The sequence below is a fragment of the Diadema antillarum genome, unplaced genomic scaffold, assembly GCF_040938485.1.
Source record: "Diadema antillarum isolate AM-2024a unplaced genomic scaffold, OU_Dant_1.0 scf00000009, whole genome shotgun sequence".
Classification (NCBI taxonomy): domain Eukaryota; kingdom Metazoa; phylum Echinodermata; class Echinoidea; order Diadematoida; family Diadematidae; genus Diadema; species Diadema antillarum.
Window position 1 is genome coordinate 29,968 of NW_027270898.1, and position 12,742 is coordinate 42,709.

Sequence of the window (12,742 nt, forward strand, 5' to 3'; positions counted from 1 at the left end):
GGTTCCTATGAGGATTGGGCCTGTGCGTTACCTGTAGTACTGTCGATTTTAATACACGGATTACAAACTAGCATTATATCTTAATGCCATCCACCAACGTGGATAGGTCAGATGAGGTAATTACCAAACATGTACACCTATATGTATATTCGTGCAGTATATCTTTCATTATCTATGGCACCTATATTATACTGATTTTATGCATGCATAATTTATCATAATGCTGAAAGTAAACCAAGATATCACTGTGATCAGATACATGTAGTTTAATATTATCTTAACCCATGATACAGGATGAAATATGATATAATGATTAAGTGGTTTACCATTATCCCTGTACAATGAACACACCATATACAATAATTGGCAAGTTGCCTTGTCTTATAGTGGAAAACAAATGAGAAACAAGACAAGCAACACAGACAAGCAACTGTGAAGACTAACTACAATAAAATGTTTCTTGGAGCAGCATTGCATATTTCACCTTTACAATAACCACACAATTGTAAAGGGAAATGAAACCCAAATATACATATACATGTGGATTGAGTGAATGCAGCAACATGAGTAGAACACATGAACCAAGTATGAGGAATATATATACAATGTATATGACAATCCATTCAGTAGTTAGAGATTACTACAATTCCTGATGTCATACACAGAAAACGATACAAAGAAAACAAAGAGAATTCCACGAAATTTGTAATCTTTTATTAAAAAAGTACACATTCCCTCGATTTGTTACTGACATGTTGAATGTTATGGGCAACATCATTTCCTCTACTTTCTGAAAGAGGTAAGTCAAGTGCTTCTTTTATCATACAAGAAAAGTGAAAATATGTTGAATTTTCTTTGTATTTTCTTAGTATCATTTTCCATATGTGACATCACAAAGTGCAGCCTTTTCAACTAGAGATGGCTGCAACAAAATTGTAAAAATTCCTTAACTTTTAAACGGATTGTCAGCTTGTGCACTCCCTTAATTCTACAAAATGGCTGCAACATGCATTTCCCATAGACACTTGCCCGAGTATACTCTGGACTCGTCCTCAACGGGTTAAAGTCTGTACACTGACATAAATGAAAATTGCATTACAGGAGCATAAATACATGTAATAGTCTCACCAGTAGTCTAATTATCCAGCCCACATGTTAGATTTGGCAGAGTCACTTGAACATGCCCTTATTTAAATACAGAAACAGAATGGAAGAAATTCAGAGGACAGGATAGCAAGCTGGCATAAACAACAAACACAATAAAGCCTGAATTCTTACAGTATTGAAAGTTTGCCATCACTTTTGTACTGTCAAATGCTCCCCAATACATTTACTGTCATTCAGGAGCATACCTATCAATTGAAGGAGTCGGTGCAATATAGTGGTAACCCACACAATGGTCATTTTGAGATAATCGCTGTTGAATGTTTGGAAAGTGCATACATTGTACGTTAATAAAACATGAATTCATGCATTTTTTACCATCTTATTGGTTGAATTCAAATATGATATTTTCACGGAGGTAAGAGTGAAAAATAAGGATCACGAAAATGTATGTAACTCAATTTTGACAAAAGTGTGGGTTAGCCCTATACTGCACTGACCGCTTCAATTTGTACACACTTCAGCACATTAGGGCACTTCAAAAGAGGAGAAAAATCTGTTTTTGTATTGCACTGCTAGTACGCTAAATGTCAATTAGGTCATGTCCTTTAGTGAAATTCAATGTTGCATCTTCAAATAACACTAAGATGCAAGTGATGACCATGTGTGAAAAAGAACAAACAAATTGACTTGAGTGAGTCTTCTCCCCCCCCCCCCCCCCACCCGCACCAAGGCATTATTCATGGTGATGTAGATTTTTCACAATGCGACTGTTTCCTATGCATTATTTTGTTGTTTGTTTGCTGCTACTGTTTGTGTGAGACAGACAAATATTGAGAGACTCTTACTCTGATGGAAAAGAAAACAACAAACTATCAAAACAACATCGTTATAGCGCCCCCATTGGCAATGACTAAATACAAGTACTTGTCATCTCCAAATTCATGGGTTGAGTAGGGATGCACTTTGATTTGGTCTGATGAGGTTACACATCTCATTACAACTCTACAGATAGAGTGGTTTGAAAGTGTTTCACTGCCTAATGATATTTTTACAGTCTTGATGCTGCTATGATCGGGTGAAGGAAATGAGAAGGACTTGAGGTGCTCAAAATCCCAAACGGGTTTCAAATCCACACACACATAAACACATACAAGTACAAGGATAAAATGTTGAGAGAGAACCATTTCAGCTTTTGATATTATAATGTCATAATGTGAAAAATTTCTCATAACATGACAAGGAAATTTGGACCACATGAGGATATAGCTTTCGTGTACAACAAATGACCTACCCAGCAAGCTTCACCACATAAACTTAAAATTCTCTCAGCATTCATTCCACAAACATTTACTTCCTGATGTTCTAATTTTTATCGTTTCTCCACTTATGGTGGCCTCTGCCACCATAAAAACAGTGACATAAATGACATACTTATTTTTACGGTGATGTAATTTTTCATAAATTATAGCAATTTTCCTATTCATTGGAGCCCGTTCACTGTTTTGCAAGCTACTCTAAAAGGTTGTGACAGTCTGTTAAGGTGCCATACAACCACAGCCTGCTTTTACGACTATGCCGTCATCAAATATGAATCCTGTTATTAACATCCAAGGGTGGCTGGCTTTATTGCTCCAGTAAAGAGGAATACGTACGTCCAGCCTGCATGAGATGTGTTCATGATAAGTGCTGCATCCTGGAAATATTTTCTCTTTCAGTGTCATCATCATCACCACTCCTCATTGGTCTCAATTACAGAAGTTCTCCCTCCATCTTTTGCTTCATTGGTAGGGTGACCTGAAGAGAAATCGGAGCCCCTTAAAGAAAAAATAGACGATTCCCGCCATCATGAAAATCTTTTCCCGCCTGTCACGCCTTCTCTCGGCCTCTTCCAGGGATGCAACTGTGCTGGTCAGAAGGTAGACTCTCCTTTGTAGCTGCTCCCACTCCGCCAGCGGTGTGCTCTCTACCAGCGATGAGTTCCCATCGGCAAACTGCACACCGGAGTCTGTGTCCCCAGAAATTCTAGTGTTCAGGAAAGACCACAAAGAACATTTTCACACACAATAGATCACCACCTGCTAGTCAGAAGGGCCCTTGCGTGACCCCAAAATCGAACTTTGGTTTGTGACATAATTAAACAGCATCTACAGCTCTTTCATGTGATGTATTAACAGGCCACCATGGATTTGTGATTCTTCTAGCGTGCAGGCCTTCGGTTCCTTCTGCTGGGCAGGTGATGAGATGGCAAATTAATTAACCCACATTTGAAGGTGTTTCATCTATTATTCAGGGCTGCCATCATCAATACAATGTACATAAACATCAGGGACATTCCATAATGCCATTTCTGTCTGGCAAGATGCTAGTGTGCTACATGCATCTCAACAATGATGACAATTCCTAAATCATGGAAGCTTTCGTCATCTTTTTGTCTTGGCATGAAAAGATAATTGATTTTACAAAAAGCTCCCAGAAAATTTAGAGAGACTGCACAAATTTGTTGTCATTTCATCTTTACTTCTCAGATTGTGTATAACAGGACACATTTGATACATTAACAAGGAAAAGTAGAAATTACGCGGTGCGTAATATATGTCCCCGCCGGAAGTAGCATTTAGTAGCAAAATGTACAATATATTATTATTATTATTACTATTATTTATAGTGCGCTTTTCCCACAAGGCCCAAAGCGCTTACAATCAATTCAAAACATGTACGACAGTATGTATAATTGGATAAATATTATATATACAGCTACGAACTAGTTGCTACTGAAAAGATGTGTTTTCAAGGCTTTTTTGAACACACTGACTGATGGAGACTGTCTAACGGTAAGTGGTAAATTGTTCCAGTGCTTTGAAGCAGACACAGTAAATGTCCTATCACCGGCTAAGGTGCGAGTAACAGAGTATGTGAGACGAAGCGGATCACTAGATGACCTCAAATTTCTAGTAGACTGTGTATATAAAGTCAAACAGGCGTCTAAATATTTCAGAGCTTGATCGTTAAGGATTTTATAAACAAACAAAACTAATTTGAAAATTATCCGTTGCTTCAAAGGAAGCCAGTGCAACGACTTCAGAAGTGGCTGAGATGGGTAGTCCCTAGAAACCTGAAACACTAATCGGGCTGCCCAATTTTGAAGTCGCTGCACACGATCCAGTAATATAGGTAAAAAGATGAAGGTCAAAGGTCAAAGAAGTCAAAGGTCAAAATTCTACGTAGAAGTTTTGAAGCCCTCACCTAGTGCCATCACATAAAGCAAACGAAATCGAAATCGGGTTAGAAATGGCGAAGGAGTAGCATTTTGTAGCCAATGTACAATATAGGTAAAACAATCAAGGTCAAAGGTCAAAGAAGTCAAAGGTCAAAATTCTGTGTAGACGTTTTGAAGCCCTCACCTAGTGCCATCACATAAAGCAAACGGAATCGAAATCGGGTTAGAAATGGCGAAGGAGTAGCATTTGGTAGCAAAATGTAAAATACAGGTCAAAAATCAAGGTCAAAGGTCAAAGAAGTCAAAGGTCAAAATTCTGTGTAGAAGTTTTGAAGCCCTCACCTAGTGCCATCACTTAAAGCAAACGGAATTGAAATCGGGTTACAAATGGCGAAGGAGTAGCATTGTGTAGCAAAATGTACAATATAGGTCAAAAATCAAGGTCAAAGGTCAAAGAAGTCAAAGGTCAAAATTCTGTGTAGAAGTTTTGAAGCCCTCACCTAGTGCCATCACATAAAGCAAACGGAATCAAAATCGGGTTAGAAATGGCGAAGGAGTAGCATTTTGTAGGCAATGTACAATATAGGTCAAAAATCAAGGTCAAAGGTCAAAATTCTGTGTAGAAGTTTTGAAGCCCTCACCTAGTGCCATCATATAAAGCAAACGGAATCAAAATCGGGTAAGAAATGGCGAAGGAGTAGCATTTTGAAGCAAAATGTACAATATAGGTCAAAGGTCAAGGTCAAAGGTCACAACTGAAATTCTGTATAGAAGTTTCAAAGCTCCCATGTAGTGCTATCATATAAAGCACACAGAATCAAAATCGGGTTAGAAATGGCGAAGGAGTAGCATTTTGAACATTTTGATCACACACGGACGCACACCCGGACGGACGGACGGACGGACACACGGACGGACGGACACACGGACACACACACGTACGGAGCCCGTTTCATAGTCCCCTGCTCGAACTCGTTCGGCGGGGACAAAAATGAGTTTCTTTCCTTTTTTTTTAATGACAAGAAGACTGGGAATATTCTGAGCTGTCAGCGAAACAACCAATGAACCCCCAAAATATGTGAAAATGTAAATCCCATATTTTGTAACCATTATTATTCCTTGTCCAATTCTAGAAAAATGTATGTTTTTGTTTTTGTCCCCTTGCTATTACTGTATGATGTCTTGAAGTTAGCATGAACGAGGACTGGCTTTGTGCTACAGATCTCATCTCTCATCACTTAAATCTAATGTCGCCCACTTACCTGACTGCATTGTTGGCAGGCTTCTTCTTTGCAGCAGATTTTGCATCACCTACGGTGGGGAAGGAAATCTCATCCAATGTCAGAGTTCGTGGGGGTGTTGTGAGACCAACGTTAGAACCTGGGAAAAATGGGGGAAATACCACAAAATATATACAAATGAATATCAATAACACACTTACTTCACTCCTTAACACTGAATCCACAAATCTATGAAGTAACCTCAATCTATTACAATATGCATTTTCTTACTCAAAATCATAACTCTGTACACACAAACAAAATACAAATCTTGGTATTAGCAAAATCTTAGGAAAGATAAATCACCTGGAGTAGTGGCAGCATAGATTTTTGTTTTTCCTAATTCATAGCTTGTCTAAGCATGAGGGTCTTCCCTTCAAATAACAACATAGGTCTGCTTCAAGCTACTTTAAAACGATGAATGTTCAGGTGCGTTTTAATTTTGCGAATTTTGTGAGAGCCATGATTTGCTAAATTAAAATGCATGTGAAAGTTCTTGTCTATACTACATGTGTATATGTATTGAATGTTAGAGGCAACTCACGAAAATTTCATGCTGCGAAAAAGGCTGTCAGCTCCAATTCACAAAAATTTCATGACGTGAAAATATCATGTTTTACAGTATACCATCTCTTTTCTTCTTTTGAATATAATGTCTTTTGTTCATCTGATGTAGTCTCGATTTTTGACTGCACACAAATCTAGCCCTAGATAATTACAATAGATCTTCTGTGACAGCTTGTGACATAATGTTAAAATTTTCATTTCAACTCTGAGCTTTGCTTTTCCGAGGTCCATTTCAATATCAATCAAATCAAAGATTTGCACTTAATTAGTTCAATCCACTAAATTTGGCTCATTTTCACAAACATCTTTGAATTACTGATCATTATATTTTTAAAAATCCACATTATTTTGAGAGAATGTGGCCGAATGTTCAAAATCAAATAGCCTTTGTAGTCACTCACGCAAAGGTTTAACAGTTCAATGGACTATCCAGAGTTGAACTTGATAAATCTTGTACAACCGTATGTAAATGTTCTATGAATTGGGATTTACAGACAGACACATACTGTAGAAGCTGTTATTTTCAAATACAAATCAATATTCTTGAATGCGGAGGTGCTGTTTTCCTGATTTGACAAAGAGGCTATTGCAAGTGTTTGATACCAATAATTTTGCATGTTGTTAAATTCAGGGCCCAGCAGCAGTTTGCAAAATTCACATGATGGCCCCTCCCTTATGATCTCAGCCGCGATTCCCGCGTTCGTTACAAAAATTGGCAAACACGTCACTCATGACGCAATCTATAGGGCTGTGTTGTTAAATTTCTATAAATCGCTTTCTTTTATTTTATATGAATTTGCATTGGTTTTGTACACAAAATCACGTTTTTGAGCAATTTTCAGTCTGACATGCACTTACATAATGTTGCGTAACTTCGAAAACCGCGTACCCGGACGTTGCAAATTTGGTCTTAAAAGTTGCGCAAGGCTTCAAGGTAAATTGTCATGAATCACCATGTGGATGTGTTCTCGCGTTGTGGAGATGTCGCGCGAAGTGTCGGGGGGGGGGGGGCCATTATGCCCCCCACCCCCCAGGTAAGTTAGGGTTAACCCTCACAAAAATTCTAGCTTTTACAGTATATCATGTAGATTACACTTACCTGGTTGTGGAAACGGTGCCATGTTGTCAAGGTCCAAGTCCCGAGGGGTCTGCCTAACTCCAACATGCTGGTCTGAACCTGAAAGATTAAGGGTAAGAATCAAATTTGTTAAAAAGGATATCCAGGATATGATTAATGCTAGAATACTTGTACAATACCCATTTACACAAGACACAACATTGATAACTTCATTTTCCCTTGCATTATTGATAATTCAAATTTATTCCATTTGGTTATTAATGCACAGTACAGGAGTATGCAAAAACAGAAATTATCATTATCATCATAATTTTCTTCTTCTTCCGTATAATATTTAGTGTATCCTTCAGGGTCTGAAGATTAATCACACTGCAGGGTGGTGCGCGCACATCGATCAAACTGTGAGCACAGATGGGCTCTCGGTGCACATATTTACAATGATCATAAATATGTCATCCTAAACACCACCATATCAAGAGAATATTACTATTTACACTCACTTTGAATTTTTGCCCACCAGAAACAGGTAAGCATCTTAGATAATACCAAACAAAGATTTAATCTCACAAGTGAGATGCATCCAAAGTGTGAAGCTGCTACACACATTCTCTCACAGCATGACAATCATGTGGTGAAATAGTAATTGCATGTCAGTTTCGATTTGACAAGGAGCACCTGAAAATTCCATAAAATCTAATGCAGCAGTTCATATGTAGATGTAAAGCAATATATGTGAATGACATGTTTCTACAATAAAGGGCAGGAGAAGTTATCATTCATCTGTGACTATGTAAGTCATGCTTGTGTTGCAAAGAAATATTCTTATGCACAATAACTTATAAGACAATAAAGAGAGACAATTTCTAATTTCATCATATAATACATGGCAAATGGAATGGATTGGAATGCCATATTGCTCACCTGCTATAAGAATCCTTTCTGGAACACTCATGGCATGGGCAGGGCTGTTCTCCATGTCGGTGCCAAGGTCAGGGGTTGGGGAAGGGGAGTCCATGAAACCAGACTCCGGCTCCATACTTAGCCTTGGAGGCACCTGCATAAAATAGACCAATTTGCTTACAAATGATAACATAATCTAGATTTTTATTTTTTTTGTGCCGACAATCACCTCCCTATGAGGATATCAAATTCATGCAAACTGCACTGTTAATGGTTACCTGTGATTTTCTGTAGACTTCTCACAAAGACCTTACAACCATAACTAACAATATACATTAGGAACTTGTAATTATTGCACCTCCTGGTATCATACCGACTTTTATCTTTAACTGAGGTGACAAAATCATCAAAGATTTGAGAGCACTTCCCAGACCCGGCATGCAACACATAAATCCCCACTGCACAACTTCATGATGATGGGTGTAAAAAGACATTTGTTATGTCACCATTGTGCCTGTCTGGTTATAAACAGTTTTGGGGAGGAAAAATCCATTATTGTAAATTTCAAAAGTTCAAGGAAATAACACATCTTTCAGTAGGGGAGATGATTTAAGCTTCAGTGCATATGAATGGGGTAAAACAGAGCAAATTCTTGGTTACTTTAGTGTTCATGATCACTGACTGTATTGTGATGTTATTTTGCATCATCTCCACTTGTTAGCATAACGCATGGCACTTTGATCTGGTACAGTAGTCCTGAAAGGATTGTGGCAATGAATCATTGTGAATCATTGTGAATCAGTGTGTCCCTGGTCTCTGTTGTCTGCAAGATTTCCTGTTTCACTAATTCTATATCCAGTACAGAAACAAATAAATGGACAAAGCAATTTACCGCACCCTCTCTTTTGGCATGTTCTACTCACCAAAGAAGAACATGTGAATAGGTATCAAAGCAGAACATGTAGAAGGCATGAAACTGTTCCCCTTACGCATGTAACATTGTCCAGAGCTACAGGTAGAATCTGGCCTTTTCTTTAGTCCTCTAGTTACAGAATGCATGATTACTCTACGGACATTCTTTATCCGATGCGTGTAGACTGCGGATAAACGTCAGATCTGTTGCAATGGATAGGGACTGATGCAAAATGGTGCTTGGTGGCACCCTTTCCTTTGCGCATATGCCTCCTGTAAGGTTATATTTTGGTGGCTCAAGTCGGCTCAGAAGGGAAGCATCCATGTACCTTATCAAGTACAATTATTCTCACATTGACATCTGCTGAAGAGTCACAGGAATGTCCAAAATTCCTGAAAAGGACACTCCATCAGACCAGCCATACTGGCCCATGAATTATGATTCTTCTCTTCTGCCCCCAAAACATCTGTGCACTATATAAACACACAGGCCTGGTTGGTTCCTTATGGAACGTTGGGCAGTAAGGCTACCCCAAAAGAACAAGGAGATTGTACTCAGCACCTCCAGTGGCTTTAAAGATTACCCTGGTTTTAAAAATGTACTGTCTACCATGTTTTGTTTTGTTTTTTCTTCTTCTTCTTTTTCTTCTTCTTCTTCTTTTTTTTTTTTTGGGGGGGGGGGGGAGGTTGTTTTAGGTTGGGGTTACTGTACTTTTCCTTCCTCTGACTCACCTGCATCTTTCTGTTGACATCTGTACTGAAGTCAGTGCTGTACTGCATGTGATGTAACTCATCCATCTCCTCTTGTAGCTGGGAAACTATGTTGCGATCTAGAGAGCCCATGGGGTCAAAGGTCACAATCTGTCTCACGGCAACATGCATCAAAAATGAAAACAATGAATGAAGCATTTGCGGTTGCTCAAAACATGCACATTCTGTTAGCTGTGGCTGTTTAGCAGAAAAAACATTGTATACCACCTATGGCATTAGACATGAATGTTGTGATAATTCCTTGTTGATTTATTTTGTTTTGTGCTTTGGAAAAGGGAAGGGTTGACTAAAAAATTCAACAAACAGTAAAACTTTCTGAAGATAATTCATGCTTAAAACTTCACAAACAGATGTAAACATTCATAATTGGTTTCATCTTTTAACATTCAAAATCAATGTCCTCAAACAAAAAATGGTTTATGAATTGAAGACAAAAATTCGAAATTGAAATTGTTTGGTCTGCGAGCAGTGAAGCAAGCATGAGATCGTTGAGACTTTGCATGCAAGAGGATAAGCGCAAAGAAATCATAATTGATTAAAAGTTGGCAATACAGTTGGACATAGTACATGTATAATGACATTTGAAAGACATCTTGAAAAGTTGAAAGGGTCATATTGGTCATGGTGAATTAACTTTTTCAGGGCTGCCAGCTGCTCCAGACAAGAACAAAAAACTAAAGAAAAAATGAATAAAAACACAAATGTGCAGAAAAAAAAAAAATGAATGTTGAGCAATAGTTGTACTCTGGTTCAAAATGCAAAAACTACACATATCAAACATGCTTACCAGTCATCAAATTTCAGACTTAATATTCAACAGCACATCAGCTACCTTCTTATTAAAGATGAAGGAAACACATACATTGCACTATGCAATACTGCATACACTAATTGGTCCGACAGTCCAGGACCAGTAAAAATCACTGTTGGACCAGTAACATTTTTAGGGATGGACCAGTAAAAAATGGAAAAACTGGGTATTAACTGGTATGAGAAACAGGTCGCACCAGTAGAAAAAAATGAGCTGGTATGCAACCCTGCACTATGTATCATTTCTAAAGACAATTTTACTCTACTTTGGGATCAAATGTGAGTTATGAGGAAGAAATTAATCACAAGTTTCTACATTCTGGGGATTTCAGTTGTACAACACTGTAAACTTGTATTGCAGTTCCACTATCTCTACAGTTTGTACTGTTTATACAAGTTTTATGTAGTACAATTTAAGTCTCCAGAATGTAGAAAGGTTTGATTAATTTCTTACTCATTACTGAATTACTCACATTTAATAGTGATCAAGATTTGATCTACAAGTAGCTAATTTCTATGATACAGTATACACATACAAAATATTAAAAAGTGGATTTTTTTTTAGCGTGGATTTTTTTCTTTTTTTGCAAATTTTGTGTGACCAGAAAAGAGTGCGAAAATAAAAGCATACTATATTTGCTTGTTTATGTTCCAGTAGATCTATCAAATTAATATTTTGATTCCGCAGAATAATAAAAACATGCAAAATTAATCTTACCATGCTGAGGCTGAGAATGAACAATAACTCATGCGAAAATATCCACTTTAATAGTAGTGTTTCTTCCATCTTTAATAAGAAAATGTTTGCTGTTGAATATTCTTTTCTCTGTTTAATCTGAACTTTGACTAGATCTACCAGTGAGCATTCTCTATTTTATACTCCTATTCGGGTCCGTCCTATTCTACAGAATGTATTGACTAAGTACATGTATCAGTTGAAACTTATGTATGAGTCTACATGACTCATAAAACTTTGTACTTTACCAATTATTGAACTAAATTTTTGTTGTACGCGTGGAAGTACAGACGACATGACAGTCCATCAGGGTTAGTCAGTCTTTATTAATATAACGTACATTCTACCCTGATCTTCCAATGAGTTCAAGTCATACTTTGTCTGAAAACACCAGTGGTCCACCACAACTACGATTCGACAAAAATACAAAAGTAACAGCAAATACATATTGTACATTTGTAGACCTAGCCCGACCAGACGCCGTGCAATGCCATGGCATGGGTTGCATGTAGACACTATCTAGGGTGGCAAAGTGCATGAATGCCTGTATACAGACCATGTATGTACAGACACTAATTTTGGCAATTGTGCACTTGCCGGCAAGCCATAGTCCCATTTATTACAAAATATGTCAGAAAAGGGTTACGTCCAAGGCAATAAGGGTTCCCGCCATTCATTGACGTTACAGCTATTAAAGAATAGCAAATTATATGAGATACAAAATGAATATGGCCACAACACTTGCCTGCAAGTTTGGCAAAGTCTGAACAATAACCCGCTCAAAATGGAAAGGAAAATACGAGCGAAATCGCCGAAACACAAGACTTACCGACACACTGAGATCCAAACCGGGCCGGCCGTCTAGACTTTCGACCTATAAAAACCAAAGGTCACCAACCCAACAGCCCGCGCGGAACGCAACGCGCATGATTGTGTGAACCGTTATCACCATCACCGCTAGTGTCGTGCGTGTGTATGTCAGTCCTCCAAGGACTCCTCTGAAGAGTTTCGTCGCAAAACGGGTTAACTCCATTCTTGTCAATTTTAGATATTTGCAATTATACCTGGTACAAAGAACGATAACAATTACATCAAAATTGCGGCGTAATTTTATTAATAACTTCAGAAGTATTCATTGTTATGCAACAAATACTGGAAAGTTTTGTTGTTGTTTCCGATGGTGGACTTTCTGAATGTTTTGAGAATGGCGCTTGACCCGTTTTCGGATCAAACATTTTATTTTATATTTCTTATAATTGCTGGTTATCCCGCAGAGCAATCTGATGCTCCTACTGTCAGTTGTAGCATGGAGCTACAAGTAGCTCCATGGTTGTAAGAGAACGGAAATTAACCTAGCAGCAAGT

The 12,742-nt window shown here is 38.0% G+C and overlaps 1 protein-coding gene across 1 annotated transcript; it reads right to left on the reverse strand.

Annotated features, from left to right (window-relative positions):
* Positions 1-2,822: 2,822 nt before the first annotated feature.
* LOC139719089 (mitochondrial fission factor-like) lies at positions 2,823-12,224 on the reverse strand. The gene is made up of 6 exons (XM_071630529.1): positions 12,208-12,224; positions 9,794-9,922; positions 8,171-8,303; positions 7,271-7,348; positions 5,587-5,704; positions 2,823-3,129 (listed from the first exon to the last, which is right to left on the reverse strand). The coding sequence occupies exons 2-6, from the start codon at positions 9,902-9,904 to the stop codon at positions 2,886-2,888; spliced, it is 684 nt and encodes a 227-aa protein (XP_071486630.1). The 5' UTR covers positions 9,905-9,922; positions 12,208-12,224; the 3' UTR covers positions 2,823-2,885.
* Between the last annotated feature and the right edge of the window lie 518 nt (positions 12,225-12,742).